This window comes from Saimiri boliviensis, chromosome 1 (genome assembly GCF_048565385.1).
Source record: "Saimiri boliviensis isolate mSaiBol1 chromosome 1, mSaiBol1.pri, whole genome shotgun sequence".
NCBI classification, from domain to species: Eukaryota; Metazoa; Chordata; class Mammalia; order Primates; family Cebidae; genus Saimiri; species Saimiri boliviensis.
The window spans coordinates 25,665,385-25,687,714 of NC_133449.1; the positions used below are offsets into that span (position 1 = coordinate 25,665,385).

General features: G+C 41.7%; 1 protein-coding gene and 1 pseudogene across 1 annotated transcript in view; one reads left to right on the forward strand and one right to left on the reverse strand.

Annotated features, from left to right (window-relative positions):
* Window positions 1-4,236: 4,236 nt before the first annotated feature.
* LOC101046445 (epithelial membrane protein 2 pseudogene) lies at window positions 4,237-4,911 on the forward strand (annotated as a pseudogene).
* Window positions 4,912-11,924: 7,013 nt separating this feature from the next.
* The window catches only part of RAB10 (RAB10, member RAS oncogene family), an 89,767-nt gene continuing 79,361 nt past the window's right edge, over window positions 11,925-22,330 (reverse strand). Inside the window, exons 4-6 of the mRNA XM_003935270.4 lie at window positions 19,107-19,196; window positions 18,398-18,499; window positions 11,925-12,217 (exon numbers count right to left, since the gene is read on the reverse strand). Coding sequence (XP_003935319.1) covers window positions 12,134-12,217; window positions 18,398-18,499; window positions 19,107-19,196 — 276 coding nt within the window. The 3' untranslated portion in view covers window positions 11,925-12,133. The remainder of the gene's footprint in view (window positions 12,218-18,397; window positions 18,500-19,106; window positions 19,197-22,330) is intronic.

Below are 22,330 nucleotides of genomic sequence, written 5' to 3' on the forward strand. Positions count from 1 at the left end.
GTTTATACTTTTAAAATTCCGTTACTGCCATGCTGGTGGTGGTGGGGAGAGATGATTTAATTTTGTGTGGCTATATTACCCTAAAATCTTAATGGGTTTATGAGAAATCTCTCAGGGCACACTGAGAAAATGCAGTTTCCAGGATTGGTCACATGGTGGCGTAGCGACCCTACGTTTAATTTATAGTTGCTCCAAGCCCCGCTGCCAACCCCGCGAGAGTTGGGGTATTGGAGACCTGGCTAATCCAGCAAGGTGAACCACAGAATTGCAGAATATTTCCATTGGACTGAGTGTCCCAGGGCTTTCTAGTCCATCTCCTTTAGAGACAAGGAAATGATTCACAGGAGTCAAGTAATTTATCCAATACCCGGAAGTAGTAAGAGTAGATTTGAAGGTTTTTTTGTTTTTTGTTTTTTTGGCAACAGTTTTGCTCTGTCACTCAGGCTGGAGTGCAGTGGCATGATCTTGGCTCATTACAACCTCCGCTTCCTGGGTTCAAGCGATTCTTCTGCCTCAGCTTCCGAAGTAGCTGGATTACAGACGCCTGCCACCACGTAAAGCTAATTTTTATATTTTTAGTAGACGTTGGTCAGGCTAGTCTCCAACTCCTGACCTCATGTGATCCACCCGCCTTGGCCTCCCGAAGTCCTGGGATTACAGGCATGAGCCACCGAGCCCAGCCTAAAAGTTATAATCGAAGTTGCCTTTAAATCAAGATGCAATTGTGAATGTATGGAAGTCGGGGTGGGGAAAAGGAACCCGACGCATCCCCTGCTTGAAAGTGGTGGGAGAGGGAAGCTGAAGGAACGTCACTGGTTCACTCACCGCGTGTCCTGAGCAACGACTCTGTGGACAGCAATGCACGAAGATCTGTGGAGACACAAAGAGGACTAGACGGAGCCCCTGCCTGCCACCTACTCACAATCCATTAAAGAGAGAAGCCAATTAACTGCAACCATGGAAGCAGGCAATCAACGCCCAGTGGAAAAGCAGGCCAAATGTGTTCTCAGGATTTAGAAGGGAGAGGCAACTTTTTTGCTCAGGAGTGGGAAAAGTACCTGCTGGTGGGATTTGGGCCGGCCTTGGGAGAACAGCACGGGGCCACCTTCCTCTCATTGTGATTCGTGTGAGACTCCCCTGCTCTGCTCGTTGTGTGGAGCAGCCACAGTTCTCACAAGCTCCCCGGTGATCCCCATGCAGGTGATCTGAAGAACACACTTTGAGTAGCCAGGGCGTGGGAACTGGTTCGTGAACTTGGCTGCACATGGGAATCACACAGGAAGTTAAAAACGAACAAAAAGCCACTATCATCCCAGGAATTTTGGGATGCAACCTCGGCATTGGTTTTGTTTGTTGTGTACAGATAGGGTCTCACTGCATGCTCAGGCTGGTCTTGAACCCCTGGCTTCAAGCAGTCCTCCCAACTTGGTTTCCCAAAGTGCTGGGACTCCAGGCATGAGCCACTGCACAGACCAGGGTTGGGCTGTTTTTTTTTGTTTTGTTTTTTTTGTTTGTTTGGTTTTTTTTGTTTTGAGACAATCTCATTCTGTCACCAGGCTGGAGTGCAGTGGTGCCATCTTGGCTCACTGCAACCTCCACCTCCCAGGTTCAAGTGATTCTCCTGCCCCAGTCTCCCTGAGTAGCTGGGACTACAGGCATGTGCCACCATGCCCAGCTAATTTTTTTGTATTTTTAGCAGAGACAGGTTTCACCATGTTAGCCAGGATGGTCTCAGAACTGATGATCCACCCACCTCAGCCTCCCAAAGTGCTGGGATTACAGGCGTGAGGCACCACGCCTGGCCAAGCGTTGATATTTTTAAAAGCACTCCACTAATGTGCAGTAAAGTTTGCACACCACTGGTAATAGTAGCTATTTGTCACTCTTTTTGTCCATCCAGTTACCTAAATCCCCATCTTAGAGTCAGAGGCCACCTCCCACTATTGAAGCTGAAAACAAGAAATTCTCCCTTTTCCCCACTTCCCTGGCACTTGGGGCAGGGGCATGTATTTTGGGCTTCACCAACCAATAACCACCCAGACTCTGAACAAGAAGCCACCGAAACGAGTGGAATCCACGCAGTATCCATCCACCTTTGCAAGAGTTTCGGCACTGGTGGCAGCCATTTTTCAGAAGCAGCAGGGACAATTTCTGGGGCATGATGCCTGTGTTGATCAGCAGTGGCTTTGGGGCCTTAGCTGACCAATTCTGTTAAGTCTAATTTTGAGCACTGGTCTTGATGCACAACTTTTTTTGTGTTTTGGAGGGTGCACTGGATCTTGGCGCACAGCCTTTAGGACTGGTTCTGTGGTCTTGGAGATTGGGAGCTACCCAGTATAATCATAGACACATACATTCACAGCCCTTTAGGGTTAAACTTATAGCACTTTATTTTTCGAGATGGGGGTCTCACTTTGTCCGCTAGTCTGGAGTGTTGAGAGGAGCGCAGTGGTGTGAACTTGGCTCGCTACAGCCTCAACCTCCAGGGCTCAACTGATCCTCCCACCTCAGTCCCCCAAGTAGCAGAGACTACAGGTGCACACCACCATGCCTAGCTAATTTTTTGTTACTTTTTGTAGAGACAATGTTGCCCAGGCTGGTCTTGAACTCCTGAGCTCAGGCAATCCTCCCACCTCAGCCTCCCAAAGTGCTGGGATTACAGGTGTGAGCCACCACACCCAGCCCTTATAACAAATTTTAAAACTTACATAAAACAAAATTGTAGATTAGTGAATTGTTATAAGGCAAACCCCCTTGCAACCAATATCCATGTGAAAAGATAAGATTTTGCTATCCTAGGACCCTCTGTATGCTCCCCTACCAGTCATAATCCCCCTTCTCTGCTAAGAATATCCCTATCCTGTCCAGGGCAGTGGTTCACAACTGTATTACCAGCACTTTAGAAGGTGGAAGAGGGCAGATCACCTGAGGTCAGGAGTTCAAGACCAGTTTGGCCAACATGGTGAAACCCCATCTCTACTAAAAATACAAAAATTAGCCGGGTGTGGTGGTGGGCACCTGTAATCCCAGCTACTCGGGAGGTTGAGGCATGAGAATCACTTGAACCCAGGAGGCAGAAGGTGCAGTGAACCGAGATCACACCATTGCACTCCAGCCTGGGTGACAGAGTGAGACTCTGCCTCAAAAAAAAAAAAAATAATAATAATAATAATAATATCCCTATTATTTCCTTAATTACTTTAGTATATTACCCTGTACTTTCCTAAACACACTATAGTTTAGTTTTGTCTGCTTTTCTCTGTCTACCCATTAAAACTGAATTGTTGAAGAGGCTGAAGCAATTGCCCTGTAAAGTTTACAGTCAGGATTTTGTTGATGGATTTAGTTTAACATGTTCAGTCATACTTCCTATAAATTGGCAGCTGGGTCTAGACCACGAATCTGATCTTTTGATCAGGCATGGCCTCCTCATAAGCATTGTGTTCTTCATCAGTAGGAACATAAGTATCTGTTTCGTTGCATCTTTTTGTGATGTTAGTAGCCATTGATCATTGCCTAGATCCGTGAATTCATTAGAGGTTGTGAGACAGTAAGATTCTATCACTTCTTTTTTTGTTGGAATACTTCTCTTGACAGAGAAACTTCATCTTGTTGGCTATTCAGTTACCCAGTGGCACAGTTCATATAAGGAAGGCAAGATTAATTATTGATTCTTTTACTTATCACCAGAGAAGAGTTGTAGTGCGAGGGGAGAGAGTTCCCTGGTATTCTCCAAAAGTGACCAATTAGGGATGTGTGCATGTGTGTGTTTGGTATCATCATGAACTCATGGATTTACACATATTCAGTGGGTTCAAACTGTCCCATCTTTGGCCAGCATGAGCATCTTCAAGTTGACTCCCAAGCCATCTTGATAATATCCCTAAATTTTGAGTTTTATATCTGATATGATCAGCTATTTCAGGCCCATCTTATGCCTTACCTGCCACAATTTGGAATCCACCATTTCAAGAAGCCCTGGTTTCAGCCAGGTGCAATGGCTCATGCCTGTAATCCCAGCACTTTGAGAGACCAAGGCAAGTGGATCACAAGGTCAGGAGTTCAAGGCCAACCTGACCAACATGGTGAAACCCCATGGCTACTGAAAATACAGAACTTAGCTGGGTATGGTGGTGGGCACCTGTAATCCCAGCTACTCAGGAGGCTGAGGCAGGGGAATTGCTTGAACCTGGGAGGCGGAGGTTGCAGTGAGCCGAGATCACGCCACTGCACTCCAGCCTGTGTGGCAGAGGGAGACTCCATCTCATAACAAAACAAACAAACAACAACAACAAAAAAGTCACCCCTCGCCTCACCCTGCCCTTCCCTGTGAAAATGTTGGTGCTTCTTGCTTTCATCATCGCCTTCCACATCACCTCTGCTGCCTTGCTGTTCATCACTACCATCGACAATGGCTGGTGGGTAGGAGATGAGTTTTTTTGCAGATGTCTGGAGAATATGTAGCAACCACATGAATTGCACAGTAATCAGTGACAGCTTTAAAGGGTACTCCATGCTGCAGGTGACCCAGGCCACTATGACTCTCTCCATCCATCATTCTCTGCTGCATCGCCTTCTTCGTCTTTGTGTTCCAGCTCTTCCACCTGAAGCAGGGAGAGAGGTTTGTCCTAACTTCCGTCATCCAGCTAATGTCCTGTCTGTGTGTCATGATTGCAGCCTCCATTTATACAGTCAGGCTTGAAGACATTCGTGATAAAAACACAGAATTCTATTACCTGACCAAAGAAGGCAGCTATGGCTACTCCTACATCCTGGTGAGGGTGGCCTTTGCCTTCATCTTCATCAGTGGCAATGATGTACCCAATACTGAGGAAGCCAAATAGAGTTCCAGAGCTGGGCTGCTTTTGCTGTAGTACAGAATCCACATTCAGAGAACCATTTTGTATATAATCATTATTTTTTGTGGGTTTTGTAGCAAACATATTATTTCCTTTAAAAGGAAAGAGAGAAAGAGAAAGAAAGGAAGAAAAGAAAAGAGAGGGAGGGAAGAAAGGAAGGAATAAAAGATGGATTCTGACTCGGGGCAAAAAAAAAAAAAAGAAAAAAGGAAGGAATAAAAGGAAGAAAGAGAGAAAGAAAGAGAGAAAGAAAGAAAAAGAAAGAAACCAAAGAAAATAAAGGAAGAAAGCAAGCAAGGAAGCCCTGGTTTCTTAGAGTGGGAGAAGGGAATTTCTTAGAGCCAACCGTAGTACTGTAATACCCTTCAGTTTATTGTGGGTCTCTCTCTCTCTCTCTCTCTCTCTCTCTCTCTCTCTCTCTCTCTCTCTCTCTCACTTGCTGTTGGAGTGTGCACACCCCTTCCAGCTCCAGTCACTGCTTTCAAGCTGGCTTGCAGCCTTCAAGTACCTGCCGGCTCTCGGGAGCTCCCAGACCAATCAGATGCCCGATTGCGTCCCTTTGCTTTCTTCTGCGCAGATGCTATTACTCAGCTTGTTTCTGTGAGGGGTTTGTGGAAACGGCTTGTCAACTACTTTTGCTGTACATGTTGCTCATGGGTTTTGCTGTCCTAGCTGCTGGGATTTTATGGAGGAATTTGTGGGAAATGAAAAATCATGCCACTGCTGCTATCTTAATATCCTTTTCAGAAATGTTCTCCACTGCTTAACTTATCCAAAGTTGGTGTTTACTGCCTGCAGCTAAGAACCCAAACTGATAATGAACCAAAACTAGGCAAAAGGGGTGGTAGAAGCAAAAATTTGTGACCTGATCTATTTTGACGTCTAGCAATAGCTGAGTGGATTTGTGCAACTCTTTGTTTCAAGTTTTCGGGGCTGGTGAAGGACCCCCAGCTGTCAGATGGGGTCACCTCTTCATTCCCCTGCAGTGACAAACTAGGACTGAACCATGACAGATCCTTGCAGTCGGCAATGGGGCCACTGTAGACTGAGCAGGAAAGTGGGGCACAGGATTAACCTGATCTATACAGGACAGACTAGGGGTGTGAGCGAAAGCAACGCCGGGGGATGAGTGGAAACGAACACATTGGGCCAGAGAGAGGTGCCAAAAGTCGAGCGGCAGGAATGCAAAGAAAAGAGACCTGAGATAATGCAAGACCTCTCCACAGTACCAGGAATTGCGAGGGAGGAGTTAGCAGCTCAGGTCTCAAAGCTGATCAGAAAATAAGCCAATTAAAAGAAAGTTAGCAGGGCACTGTGGCTTACGCCTGTCATCCCAGCACTTTGGGGGACTGATGTGGGCAGATCACCTAAGGTCCTGAGTTCGAGACCAGCCTGGCCAACATGGTGCAAACACCATCTCTACTAAAAATAAAATAAATTAGCTGGGTGTGGTGGCATGCCCCTAGTCCCAGCTACTTGGGAGGCTGAAGAGAATTGCTTGAACTTGGGAGGCAGAGGTTGCAGTGAGCCACGATCGTGCTCCTGCACCTGGGTGACAGAATAAGACTCCATCTCAGGAAAAAAAAAAAAAAGTTAATGTGACCACACACACAAAAGACCTGGAGTTTAAACTGAAAAGGGGACCCTATCTCAGGAATGTATTCCTTACACTATTCCATCAAATGTTTCCCAGGTAATACTTAACTGGCTTGTTAGAAAAAATAGAGCTTAGCCAGGGTTGAGAGAGAGCAAGTAAGAGCTCACACTGCAGTGTTCTCACAGCTGCAGCAACGAAGAGCACACAACATGGAAAGCCACAGATCAGCAGCCCCGGGCCCCTTGATTTCTCAACTCATCCCAGGAAGCTCGCTTGGAGGAGGCCTGCTCAGTTTGCATGTTCACCACACAGGAAGCTTCACTACCATGTCTACCTTCACAGTCTTCCAGGCCTCTGTCATTTATGTGATTTACAATGTGAAACTTAAGAGGCTTTACTGGAATACCTCAGAACAGGCCTGGAACATTCTCTATAAAGCCTGTTCTGAGGTATTCCAGTAAAATGCCCTCCTATCATTTTCAAAGCAACATCCACTCTGCTACCAGTACATCTGGTGTCTACAAATGGACCTTTTTCTTTTTTTGAGACGAAGTTTCACTCTTGTTGCCCAGGCTGGAGTGCAGTGGCACGATCTCGGCTCACTGTAACCTCTGCCTCCTTGGTTCAAGCGATTCTCTTGCCTCAGCCTCCCAAGTAGCTGGGATTACAGGTGTGCACCACCACACCTGGCTTATTTTTAGTAGAGGCAGTTTTCATGTTTGGCCAGGCTGGTCTCGAACTCCTGACCTCAGGTGATCCACCTGTCTTGGCATCCCAAAGTGCTGGGATTACGAGTGTGAGCCACCACACCCGACCTGGATCTTCCTAATTTCACACTAAAAATCTGCACTTCAAGCACTCACAAGACTTTAATATTGAATTGCCTGCTCTCTTGCTCATCAAAAGACCAATAGGGACTATCTCAGAATCTAACAAAAATGCCAGTTGTCCCTTTTTAAGCAATACATTATGTCTATAGAAAGATCGCCATCAAGCTACAAACCTAGACATTATTACTTGGGCTCCCTGAAGAAACGTCACCATTCATTTGCTATTTACTCACTGGTACTCAACAGATGATTAGGAATAGAAGCAAATTTATGCATCTGATAAACTGCACTGAAGACACTTCCATTTTATAGTTCAATGACCCTTAATGATAAAAATTCCTGTTTTGTGCCAGAGATTTTCTTTCCTTGGCAATTGCTTTGCACTTTTTAATGAGATGCAACAGGAATACATGCCCCTCTTTTAACCTTGGTGCAGGAAATCTCAGACCTAAATTCAGTGGACCAACCAGCAAAGCACCTTCACTTGCACCCTCACCTCCCGTGTGTGGCTCCTATCTTAAGTCAAACTGTGCTCATTTATTATAGACTATCTCCAATCCACCTAGGAAGCTGGCATAAACTGTATCCAACTGCCTTCTTGCCCCTTTCCTCTATTTTGAGTTATTGTACCATTGTTACTGTTGTAGCTATGATTAAGCCACAAAAATCCTCCTCAAAGTATAGCCCCAGAAAGCCAAGTAGAACTGTGAAAAGCCACTACCTGACTGCTTATTTTTGGCCAAAAGATGGTGTGGACTAGAACAAAATAAAATTAGCGAGGTGATGGGGGTAATACAGATTTAAAGGAAAAACAGTAGGAAACAAAGTATTTTTCGAGGGTATTACTCTTTGTTAGAAGGTGCCAAGGTTGGGCTAAGTGGTCACAGGACCGCTCCAGACTCTTTGTGCTGACTTTGGCACCTGTTCACTACCCCGGGCCCTTCTGGAGAACTGATACAGTGAAGTGAACGTAGGAGGGACAGTGGTGTTAGCCTGGATTCAAAATCCAACTCCAGCACCAACGGGCTGTGCAACCTGAAGCAAAGTCCTTATCTGAGACCGTTTCTTCTTCTGGAAAATGGGTACTAATTCAAGACCCAACCCAAAGAACCCAGAGCAGTGCCAAAAATGCACCTCACAGGCTGACTAGAAATACTCTTGCCCTTCACACACTACCTTTGCCTTCAACCCTGCATTGCCCTCTGCCATTTTACCCAGGTCTTACTGAAACCTCGATTAACACGACTTCCCATGTGACCTCTAGAATCTGTTTTTCCTATTCAAACCCATCTAGACTTGCTCTCCACAAACACACTGCTCTCTGTTTACCATGACTCCTCAGGGCCTGCCACTCTGCGATCTCTTATAATGACCTCCCCTCTGCTCCAGCCAGTGAATTGACATTTCTAAGAACCAATTAATGTCCCTCCTCCCTCAAAAAGCGATTCCAACTACTTTCACCAACTGAACCTGATCTGTTAATACAGCAATTAATATCCAGATTACAACTATTTGGCTCTTGTATATGCTTAACTTAAAGAATTACTTTTGTTTTCTAAACTAGATCATCAATTAAGAGGGGGAGACCATATCCTACTTCCCTACACCTGTCTTCTTAAGACAACCTCGCTCTGTCACCCAGGCTGCAGTGCAGGAGCACGATCTCAGCTCATTGCAACCTCTGCCTCCCAGGTTCAAGCAATTGTCCCACCTCAGCCTCCTGAGTAGCTGCAATTACAGGCATGTGCCACCATGCCTGGCGAATTTCAATCTCACTGTTGCCCAGGCTGCAGTGCAGTGGCATGATCTCGGCTCACTCCAACCCATCTCCCAGGTTCAAACAATTCTGCCTCAGCTTCCCAAGTAGCTGGGATTACAGATGTGTGCCACCATGCCTGGCTAATTTTTATTTTTAGTACAGACAAGGTTTCACCACGTTGACCAGACTGGTCTCAAACTCCTGACCTTGGTGATCCACCTGCCTTGGCCTCCCAAAGTGCTGGGATTACAGGCATGAGCCACATGCCCAGCCAATACTTTGTATCTTAAATAAGGACAGCTGCTGCTAAAACAGGGATTCACCCTCCAGTATGAGGACCCCAGCTTGGTCCCCCTGATGAATCAAGTGACCTCAGTTGTAGTGGCCTTTGGCACATCCAACTAGTGTAAACCAAGTATGATTAGGATCGTGGCATCTCCTATTTTGGTACTAGGATAATTCTGCTTTAGGATCTCAGCTAATTCTATTTTTTATGTAGTTTCTTAGCAAAGACATTTCTTGAAATTGCCTTTCCAGTTTTCCATAGGTTGACAGTGATGTCCCATTTTTGTCACTCTTTTAGTCTATACATTTTTTTCAGAAGTAATCCTCCAACTCCATAAATAAATGAAAACCAAACCACACAGTTGGAAATCAAGTTTTGTTTTTATATGAACAGAAGTAGACCATCTAGAAATATTTCAGTTTATTTAAATTGTTAAGTAGAATATGAAACCGAATTTGTAGCTAGTACCAGAGAATGGACTTAACTGTTTGGTGTTTAATGAGAACAGCTTCTACACAGGATCCCAAGAGACTTACAGAAAAGGGGCAAAGCCCTAATATTAAGCAAATAAAACTCATGTTTCAAACAGATTATACAAAAATTGATTTATACTTCATTTCCCTTTTTTGATATTTAGAAAGTGCAGATTTAACAAAAGGTAGCCATATCCTTTCTATGTACAATGCCGATTATAATTATGCAAACAAAACTGTCAGTCTGTTATCCAAAAATCCCAGTGTTTAGCTCTCAAACCTTAAGTCATGGAATTGAATAAGAATTAAAGAGGGTTAAAATAAAAAAAGCTAATGCCACATTCCAGATAAAGGGAAGCAACAAATACACTAATCTAACAACAGTAGGTTTAACCTAAACTTTTCAAAAAGCTTAACATCATTTCATTATGTTTTTTAGTGGAAAATTAGGGATTATTTGGCAATGCTGCTTTTTACTAGTAGTAAACAATGATAAAGTCAAGTGTGGGAACAACCTAAGAATAACAACCAGTGAGGCATATAAAATTGTTTTTAGGGCACTATCTGAAAAATTTGTGGATTTTCATAGCAGATACGTCCCTATGTTGTTTGCTTATGAGCCAAGAGGTCATTAAAATGCTATTCACGACACAGAAGGACTTCTCAATGGAAGCTGCTGTCCTAAACTCAGCCTCTGATAGAAATGAATCATGCTATTCACAATTCTTTCAACAAAGGTATCATCTTAGGAAGCCAGCAGCATAGCAAACTTAATTTACCCTATCCTAATGATAAGCAATGAAGCAACATTAGAAAAAATGCAGTGAAAAAAGGGCAGGGTTAGAGACAGCTAGAGATCTTCTCTTTACATGAAAAGCCTTTTGTTGTCCTTTTCCCAAATCCATGGTAATACAAGTTTCCCAAAAGGATGTGAAGATAGGACTTAGAATTAATAATGTTCTAAAGTATTTCTAAATCTTAAGGTAAAGACAACTTAACACTGAAAAAGTGTTCTTCAGAGGCCAAATCTCAACACATTTGGCAAACATGTCAATAAAATTCACTCCTCCTTTTTCTTTTTTTAAAAAAACAACCTGTACTGGGCTACCAAACTGCTAGAGGAGTTGCCAAAATGAAGACTACTCAAATTTAGGTTAAGAGGTTCATTCTAGGAAAGTGAATAGGCTATACACCTAATTAGAAAGACAAACCACAACACCCTCCAAACACTAGTGCATGCAGTTAACTCTTCCATTTCATAAACTCAGTGGATACACAGGAAGGGAAGAAAGAGAGGAAAAGCAGAACATAGAAGTAAAACAGCGAATGAAGGAATCTGGGGCAGGTTTTAGGGCAGAGAGCAAATGAGGGGGAAGACACCAATTAGCTGACATAGAAGAGTAGGCAGTTAGAACGTATCTTCCCGTTTACCTACCAAGTTACATCAGTGCTTTATATTAAACTTGACGAACCTACTAGTTTGTCCCTTTCACTCTTAAATAACTCATACCATGAGGTCGTGGGGGAGGGAGAAGCAAATAAAGCAGCATGCAGGAGGGAGACGTAAGGAAAAAGTGGCCAAGGAGAAGAAATGGTGGCAGGAGTAGTTTTAAATATCAAGGCCACTTAAAACAAGACTCAGCAAACCAAAGCTATCATTTCTGCATTACCCTTTGTCCTCAATTAACTACTTTGAAAATTACAGCCAAGCAAACCACAAACATTTTAATGGTTTATGTTTGGATGATATGTCTCCTGCACATGCTTCTACCAGAACAAAAAAGGAAAACCAAAGAAGTTCCTTTCCACATAAGGCACAGGACAAAATTAATCCCATTTACATAGTCAAGGCGAAAATGAGTGTTTTCCTGGCTTTTGTTTGTTTCTTTTGCTATCACATGTCTATAGATTATAGGGACTCAAGCACATTATCCATGACAGAAAATTCCACTGTTGTACAAAATAAAATTGTTAATTCTACCTTTATTCTTATACAATTTGCAGAATAGAGTTGAAATGATTGCTATAGGTTTTAATGTTGGTAAGAACTGGACTATAATACAACTGAAATGCAGTGGTGAGCTAAGCAAGTACATTTAAAAATGAAGTCACAGACATGATTTTTCTATACATTTTTTTTTTGTTTGAAGAAAATTATGATAAAGTCAGCAAGCAGTCACAGATGAAAGAACAAATAAAATAGGTGGCTTGGATAGTTAAGATGAGAAACAAAAATATCTGTTTAGAGTTAAAAATGGACAGAGTGGTTTATTTTGCAGCAAGAAGAAAAAACCGGGTGGTGGATGGCAACTGATGGACAGGAGAATGCTCAGCAACATTTGCTCTTCCAGCCTGTCACGCCTCCTCCACTGCTGATATCTACATTTTCACTGTTGGGCTCTTTTACAGGGGTCTGCAACAAACACACAAGGAAAATAACCCATGAAAAGACACTGCCGTGGATAAAATAAAGATTGAACAGAAATATTCTCATAAATGTCAATTTATGCAACAAAATACAATTACAATCACATGAGATAGGTTCCCCTCCAGGCAAAGCAAAAATCTGAAAGCTTTGTTTTGATCTTCATTTTGCCTGCTTCCTCCAAGCTGTGAAATATTGTACACATCTCCTGGCATCCCTTTATAAAGCTTCTGAAATCTCTGCTCTAACTCTTAAATAGATTTTGTTATCTTCTAGCCCTGACCTCTGAATATGTTTAGTACTTAAAAGGTATTGTGAAGCAAGTTGTATAAAACCAATATTGGGTATGCGTAATGTCACAGAAACAAAACGGTTCTTTTCTGTTCAGTTATCTGCCTTTTTAGACTAATTTTGTTATTGTACCATAGTTTTAAAAAGGCACTCTCAACTATGATTAGGTAAAAAGGGGTGGAGCAAGATGTAGTTATCTAATTCATGTTAAAAATGGTTACAGATGGCTAAGCACAATGGCTCATGCCTGTAATCCCAGCACTTTTGAGAGGTCCAGGTGGGAGGATCGCTTGATGCGCCAGGAGCTAAAACCAGCTTGGGCAACATGGCGAGACTCCCATCCGTATAAAAAAATTTTTAAATTAGCTGGACGCACTGGCTCAAGCCTGTAGTCCAGCTACTTAGGAGGCTGAGGCAAGAGGATCACTTGAGCCCAGGAGTTCAAGGCTGCAGTGAGCTATGATGATCACTCCATTGCACTTCAGCCTGTGCAACAGAGCAAGAGACTAAGACTCCTCCCAACCCCTCAAAAAAGACACAGAAAAATCCCAAAGGAGATACAACAAAACACTAACAGTAGCAACCCTTAGGTGGTAAAATTATGGTTGATTTGATTCTTTTTTTGTTTTTGTTTTTTGAGATAAGAGTCTCCCTCTGCCACCCAGGCTGGAGTGCAGCAGCATGATCTTGGCTCACTGCAACCTTTGCCTCCCAGATTCTAGCAATTCTCCTGCCTCAGCCTCCTGGGTATCTGGGACTACAGATGCATGCCACCACACCTGGCTAATGTTTTGTATTTTAGTAGAAATGGAGTTTCACCTGTGTTGCCCAGGCTGGTCCTGAACTCCTGAGCTCTGGCAATCCACCTGCCTCAGCCTCCCAAAGTGCTAGTAGAATAACAGGCATAAGCCGGGTGCGGTGGCTCACGCCTGTAATCCCAGCACTTTGGGAGACCGAGGCAGGTGGATCACAAGATCAAGAGATCGAGACCATCCTGGTCAACATGGTGAAACCCCGTCTCTACTAAAAAAAAAAAAAAAAAAAAAAAATAGCTGGGCATGGTGGCACGTGCCTGTAATCCCAGCTTGAGGCAGGAGAATTGCCTGAACCCAGGAGGCAGAGGTTGCGATGAGCCAAGATTGTGCCATTGCACTCCAGCCTGGATAACAAGAGCGAAAACTCTGTCTCAAAAAAAAAAAAAAAAAAAAAAAAAAAAAAAAAAAGAATAACAGGCATGAGCCACTACACCTGGCTGATTTTATGTTATCCTTAGTATAATTCTGTTTTTTCCTAACATTAAATATTAGTTTGAAAATCAGAAGAGCTGTGTCTGGTGGTTCATGCCTATAATCCCAGCACCTTGGGAGGCTGAGGTGGGTGGATCACCTGAGGTCAAGAGTTTAAGACCAGCCTGGCCAATATGGTAAAACCCTGTCTCTACTAAAATTAGCCAAGTGTGGTGGTGCACGTCTGCAATCCCAGCTACTCAGGAGGCTGACGCAGGAGAATCACTTGAACCCAAGAGGTGGAGGAGGCTGCAGTGAGCAGAGACTGTGCCACTGCACTCCACCCTCAGCGACAGAGTGAGATTCCAACTCAAAAAAAAAAAGAAAGAAAGAAAGAAAAAAGAAAATCAGAAGAATACAGTATTTTAAAAGGGTAGGCCCATACTTTATATATAAAAAATATTTTTAAAGTGATAACTTACAGGAAAGTACATAAAGCTGAAGTATAAGCCTGATGTATTTTTAGTATATATTGGCAAACTACCGGATCAGGATACAGAACATAATATTCCCAATAAGGCTCCCTTTCCTGCCAGTACTGCTCTCTTCAAGCTACCCAATATTCTGATTTCTAGCATCTAAGATGAGTTTTTTTCTGTTCCTAACCTTTACATACATGGAACCATAGCTAAATACATTCTTTTGCATCTGACTTCTTTCACGCAGTATCAAGTCTCTGAGATTTACCTATGCTGTTCTATAAAACAGTAGTTCATCACAACATTTTGAAAGCTAGGATGTATCTGAGAACTTATTCTCTCATGTAAACAATATAAAGTTAAGGGCTTGTGCAGCCCAAGGGGGAAAAAATTAAAATATTTTACAATCTCAAGTAGCCTAGAGAAGCCTACCTAATTCATGGGTGACATTGCTACTTGCCCTTAGCTCTCACCTACCTACTCTGGATTCTTCTCCTCCATGTATGTTAAAGCAGCAAATTATGCATTAAAAAGACCTTTGTGGGGTTTCCTGTATAAGTGACTTTGCTCCTAATACACATCTTTGAGAAAAATGTAAAGAAGAATAAGAGGAGACTAGCACCCAGCAAGAAAAAAAGTAGAGTTGCATTGGAAATACTCTCTCTGGGAACTTCTACGTATGGGTCAGGTTCAAGACACATGGGTAACCAGGAAGGCCCCTATATTGATTTTCTTAGCATCTCACTGTCTTTTTAGAATTTAACTTAGATCCTTGAAACAGACTCTAAAAAAGGGTATCTCTTGCAGAGCAAAATATTTTAGAGTCAAAATATTAACTTATTAAGTTGAAGTTGAGTTTTAATTAAGTTTATTAAAAGTTTTAAGCTGGCTCCTAGCTAAGAATAAGAAAAGGCCAATCAACAACAGAAAAACTGGGCAAAGGAATAAACAAAAATATTTACAGAAAAGGAAATGTAAAAGTGATTCTTAAACCTATGTTTTTAAGCCAGGCACAGTGGATCACACCTGTAATCCCAGCACTTTGGGAGGCCAAGGCAGGTGGATCACCTGAGGTCAGGACTTCGAGACCAGCCGCCAACATGGTGAAACCCTGCGTCTACTAAAAATACAAAAATTAGCTAGGTATGGTGGCAGGCACCTGTAATCCCAGCTACTTGGGAGGTTGAGGCGGGAGAATCTCTTGAACCCAGGAGGCAGAGATTGCAGTGAGCCGAGATCATCTCATGGCACTCCAGCCTAGGCAACAAGAGCGAAATTCCATCTCAAAACAAGCAGACCCACCTACCTACCTATGTTTTTAAATGTTCAGCCTTACTCAGATACTACCTGCAAATTAAATCTACATTTTTTAACCTGTTAGACTAGGAAAGATCTGAGTCTTGTAAATCCACTGTGCTGGCCAGGATGTGTGTAACATTCTCATATACTGCAAATGGGTGTGTAAATGGGTATAACCCTCAGGACAGACTTTGACAGCATCTATCAAAATTGCAAATGTACGTACATATACACTCTTTGGCCAGTTCTCAGAATCTGTCCTTCAAATGTATGTGCATGTGGGAAATAATTTAAGATTACGTACCACAAACACAGCTTATGTGTAAATAAGTTTGAAAATAATCTAAATGTCCCTCACTGGGAGACTAGTTCAATTATGATATAATATTCAACAGAATAGCATATAATTATTTTTAAAGTAAAATTATTTTACTTACAGTAAGTGAAAAAAGCAAAGTGACAATCAGTGGAGTGTGTTATCTGTTAAAAGTAAAAGGTTATGGACAGGGAAGTGGGCTAAAAACATACTCATATTTACTCAGAGTACTAACTGAGAAATTAATTACATCTGTTATCAGGCGAGTAACAGACTAATTAATGTTAAGGGGAAACGAGGAACTGGCAGCTGCTACTGAGGGAATTAAAGAGAACATGCTGGGAAATCTGTGTATTATTTTTTTTCTATTTTAAATGTCTGAAGCAAGAGAATGAATTATGTAGCCAAATAATTACGTTAAAAAATGTTTTAAATTGCTTTCATTCTGCCGGGCGCGGTGGCTCAAGCCTGTAATCCCAGCACTTTGGGACGCCGAGGCAGGTGGATCACGAGGTCAAGAGATCAAGACCATACTGGTCAACATAGTGAAACCCCGTCTCTACCAAAAATACAAAAAAATTAGCTGGGCATGGTGACGCGTGCCTGTAATCCCAGCTACTCAGGAGGCTGAGGCAGGAGAATTGCCTGAACCCAGGAGGCGGAGGTTGCGGTGAGCCGAGATCGCGCCATTGCACTCCAGCCTGGGTAACAAGAGTGAAACTCCGTCTCAAAAAAAAAAAAAAAAAATTGCTTTCATTCTAAGTTAATTCTAACATGAACCAAGTTTACATTTGCTGTTTTAACTTGTAACTTCACCACATTAAAGTGTATGAAAAAAACTGCTACCTAGTATTTGGGCCTGCTTACTTGGGGAAAACTCTAGAGCAGGCGTCCCCAAACTTTTTACACAGGGGCCCAGTTCACTGTCCCTCAGACCGTTGGAGGGCCGCCACATACTGTGCTCCTCTCACTGACCACCAGTGAAAGAGGTGCCCCTTCCTGAAGTGCGCCGGATAAATGGCCTCAGGGGGCCGCATGCAGCCCACAGGCCGTAGTTTGGGGACGCCTGCTCCAGACCAAGCTGGTCCAACCTGCAGCCTGCATGTGGCCCAACACAACAAATTTGTAAACTCTGTTAAAACATTATTAAGATTTTTGCGTGTGTGTGTGTGTGTTTTTTTTTTTAATGAGTTGTGGTTAGTGTTAGTGTATTTTATGTGTGGTCTAAGACAATTCTTCCAGTGTGGCCCAGGGAAGCCAAAAGATTGGATACCCCTGTGAGTCTAGACTGAGATCTTTATTAGTATATTCATACTTTAAGCTTTAATGACAAGGAAAGCTCTACCTTACTGGGGCATGAAATTATATATATAACGACTATATAGCACTATTAAAAAAAAAAAAAGAGCCAAGACTGGTGAGAAGATCAAAGGACACAGTATAAACACAAAGTAAGCAGAGCTGGGCCCAGTGGCTCACACCTGCAATCCCATCACTTTCGGAGGCCGAGGCAGGCGGATCATGAGGTAAGGAGTTCAAGACCAGCCTGGCCAATATGGTGAAACCCTGTCTCTACTCAAAATACAAAAATTAGCCAGGTCGTGGTGGTGGGTGCCTGTGATCCCAGCTACTTGGGAGGCTGAGGCGAGAATCACTTAAACCTGGGAGGCGAAGGTTGCAGTAAGCCAAGATCGTGCTGCTGCACTCTAGCCTGGGCAACAGAGCAAGACTCTATCTCAAAAAACAAACAGTAAGCAGAAACCCCGAAGACCATTTAAAACTATAACAGATTGACAGACTCATAACTAGGACTCATAACCAAATCCATGCATTATATCTAGACACTTTAGGGAAAATATGAAAATCAGATTTCCTAATTTGGCTATATGTTACTTATATTAACAAATATCGAGTCACAAATCTTAAACCCAAAAATAAACCTGAGGTAAAATGAAAATTCCTCAAGATCACATTTTCAACATTATATATTTTCTTACATAATAGGTTTTATTCCGTCCATACGGAATATGTACATGCCCTTTATTTGCCTGAGAAGTGACTGTATGGCAGAAGAGCAATTCTGTGGCAATACTTACCTAACAGAGTCATTTCTTAACTTAAAATTTCCTAAATTATCTATGAGAATGCAAAAGACTCATTAAGAGAAATGAGTCCAAGAGTTAAAAAATGCTAGGGAAGATAAAAGGCTAGAAAAAATAAGGGAACTAGGGACTAGACAGTGACTGTGGAGCTAAGAATATTGTTACCACTGACTAGATCCACATGGCTTTCTGTTTCCCCAGTTCCTTACAGCAGAAGTCCCCATGGTGATCTGAGGTGGGGTAGTTTCTGGATGAAAGTACCCTCCAGTACAGTCCGTGGAAAAATTATCTTCCATGAAACCAGTCCTTGGTGCCAACAAGGTTGGGGACTGCTGCCCTACAGAAACAATACCACCCAAACTCAAATCTGTATATAAATTCAGTACCTCAGAACAGACAAAATATTCAACAGAGACACTCAGGTACCCGGGCAGGAAATAAAAGTAGGAACTTACCTTTCGAAGGATATCTTCAGCTAACGTGAGGAACGCCTTTTCGATGTTTATATTTGCTTTTGCACTAGTCTCAAAAAACCTAATACCATGCTCCCTTGCAATCTAAAACAGAAACAAAATATCATATAATTATCAAGCATGGGTTGCCAACTGCTGACTTTAAATATTAATCTTATTCTGAAGGCAGTGATCCCAACTAGAATACGTAACACAGATTATTTCAGCGAGTCAAGCTCTTTCATAAAACATACAAAAGTAATGAAAATAATCCTCTCCTTATCCCAAAAGTTTATTTCAGATATTCTAAATTAGGTATTTTACTCTGGGGGCAAACTTAAGAGAAGCTCAACATGACTTCCCAGGGTCTAATTTCTGCTCATCACAGGCTCTAGATTGTCACATTTTAGAACCATACTAATTGATACAATTCCTTAAAGTCCTACGTTTAAAAACTGAGGATTACTGACTTATGTTTTTCTTTGTAGTTTAAATAAGGCTGAAAATATTATGGACACATTTTATTCTCCCATACATGTTAAATAGGCACTGAAAAAAGTTCACTCAAATGACAAAATATCATTTCCAACAAGCATTTTAAAAACTATGTAATTACCTCAGTGCATTCCATCACTATTACTATAAAAATAACCAAAAGTATCATTATCATTACAAAGAAAGAGCAGAATATTAGTTTCATTCAGATTTTTACCTGTTCTCCTTTTCCTTTAGGTACAACTCTTTTGTCATCCATGTCACATTTGTTTCCTAGTAACATTCTTTCCACATCTTCATTGGCATGCTAAAATGAAACACAATTTTACTTTTACACACTACCATGAATTATGGTGTAACAGTCTTCAAAAGTGATTTTATTCTCTCAATTTAGAGTGTCATTTCTATAGAAAGCAGTCACCCTAAAACCACCCCATGCTAAAAGCCTACACAAATTATTAGATTACCTAGCAAAAGAGACACAATTCCCAAGACATATCCGTGTCAAATACTATTTCCTCCCTGAAGGAGGCTGTCTGCTTTCTAGGTGTATTCTTTCTAGATACAGCAAAAGAGACGATACAGGCAAAGAAACTTGCATAATCTAAAACCAGGTTGGATGATTTCAGATTTTATAATGCATACTACCCTACAGGAGTCTTAATTAAAAGTTTTACAGAGCCCTTAAAGTCTCAAGTAGCTGCACTGCTATGGCACAAGGAGGTCCATGCAGAAAAAAATCAGTTAAAAACAAGTAGTTATCCCCTTAAAATTCCAAAGACAATCTTTGCAGAAATAGATCTATCCAAAAATTCATATGGAATCTAACATCAAAATAATTTTTTTTTTTTTTTTTTTTTTTTGAGACAGAAATTCATCTGTTGCCCAGGCTGGAGTGTAATGGCATGATCTCGGCTTATGCAACTTCCGCCTCCCGAGTTCAAGCGATTCTCCTGCCTTAGCCTCCTGAGTAGATGTGAGTAGCTGGGACTACAGGCGAATACCACCACGCCAGCAAATTTCTATATTTTTTGTAGAGACAGGGAGATTCGCCATGTTGGCCAGGCTGATCTCGAACTCCTGGCCTCAAGAGATCCGCCCACCTCAGCCTCCCAAAGAGTTGGGATTTCAGGTGTGAGCCACTAAGCCCAGCCAAAATAACATTAGTTGGGGGAGTCAAATTTCAGAACTTACTGCAAATCAAAAAGTGTGGAACTGGCATAAAGACAGATACACAGACTAATGGAATGGAATAGAGAGCCCAGAAATGAACCCTCACATACTTAGTCAAGTGATCCTCAACAAGGATGCCAAAATCAAGTCAATAAGGAAAAGACAGTCTTTTCAATAAACAGCACTAGGAAAACCAGATATCCACATGCAAAAGAGTGAAGCCAGATATTTATTTCAAACCATATATAAAAATTAACTCAAAATAGATCAAAGACCTCAAACTATAAAACTCTTAGAAGAAAACACAGAGAAAGGCTTTAGGACACTGGATTTGGCAATGGTTTCTTTGATATGATATCAAAAGCACAGGAAATAAAAAGGAGCAGATAAATTATACATCATCAAAGTTAAAAACTATTGTGCAATAAAGGACACTCTCAAGAGAATGAAAAGGCAACCAATGAAAAGGAGAAAATATTTGCAAATCATGTATTTGAAAGGGAATAATACCTAGAATATATAAAGAACACCCAAAACTCTTAACAACCACAAAAAATGACAGCACTTTGGGAGGCTGAGGCAGGAAAATCACCTGAGCCCAGGAGTTTGAGACTAGCCTGAGTAACACTGTGAGACCTCAACTCTACAAAAAATTTAAAAAATTAGCCAGGCATGGTGGTGTGTGCCTGTAGTCCCAGCCACTTAGGAGGCTGAGGTAGGAGAATCACTTGAGCCTGGGAAGTCGAAGCTACAGTGAGCCATGATCATGTCACTATACTCCAGCCTGGGGAATAGAGCAAGACCCCATCTCAAAAGCAAGCTAAGGATTTGAATAGACATTTCTCCAAACAAGATATACAAACAAACAATATGTACATGAAAAGATGCTCAGTATCAGTAACATCAGGAAATGTAAATCAAAACCACGAGATACCACTACATACCCATTAGTATGGCTGCTATTAAAACAAAACAAAACAAAACAGAAAACACATGTTGGTGAGGATGTGGACAAACCAAAACCTTTGTGTACTGTTGGTAGGAATGTATAATGGTGCAATCACTGTGGAAAAATCTGGTGATTCCTCAAAAGGTTAAACACAGGATTATCATATGCTCCAGCAATTCCACTTATGGGTATACACACAAAAGAATTTAAAGCAAGGACTCAGATATTTGTACACCAGCATTCACAGCGACATTATTCACAATGTAAAAGGGAGAAAACAACCCACATATCCAACAATGAGTGAATGAATAAACAGAACATGGCATATAAAAACAATGGAATATTATTTAGTCTTAAAAAATAAAGGTCTGACACATGCCACAATGTAGATGAACCTTGAAAACTTAAATGAAATAAATTACTTACAAATGAACAAATACCATATGATTCCACTTAATATGAGGTACCTGTAACAGTCAAATTCATAGAAAATACAACGGTGACAGTTGCCAGGAGCTGGGGAAAGGGGGAAGACAGCAATATTGTTTAATGGACGCAAAGCTTCAGTTCAGAAAGATGAAAAGTTTTGGAGATGGATGGTGGTGATGATTGCACAACAGGAGAATGTACTTAACTCCACTGAACTATACACCAAAATAATGGATCAAACGAAAATTTTGTATGTATTTTACCACAATTTTAAAACATATTTGAAAACAACAGGCTGAGCACGGTGGCTCATGCCTATAATCCCAACACTTTAAGGGGCCGAGCGAAGCAGGAGGATCACTTGAACCCAGGAGCTCAAGGCTGGAGTGAACTATTATCACTGCCACTGCACTCCAGCCTGGGAAACAAAGCAAGACCGTCTCAAAGAAAACCACCAAAAAACCAACAACAAAAAGAAAAACAACAATAAAACTGCCAAGTGGCTGCAGTTACAAGTTATAAAATATGCTAATTTAAAACAACATACAGTTGACCCTTGAACAATGGGGGTAAGGGGATGCCATGTATAACTTTTGACTCCCCCAAAACTTTACTACTAACAGCCTACTGCTAACCAGAAGCATTATCAATAACATAGTCGATTAACATATATCTGCACTGTATTCTTACCACAAAATTAGAGAAAAGAAAATGTTACTAAGAAAATCGTAAGGAAGAAAAATATATTTACTATTCATTAAGTGGAAGTGGATCATCATAAAGGTCTTCATCCTCAAATGTCTTCAAATTGAGTAGGCTGAGGAGGAGAAAGAGGAGGGGGTTGGTCTTGCAGTCTCAGGGGAAGCAGAGGTAGAGAAGGTAGAAGGGGA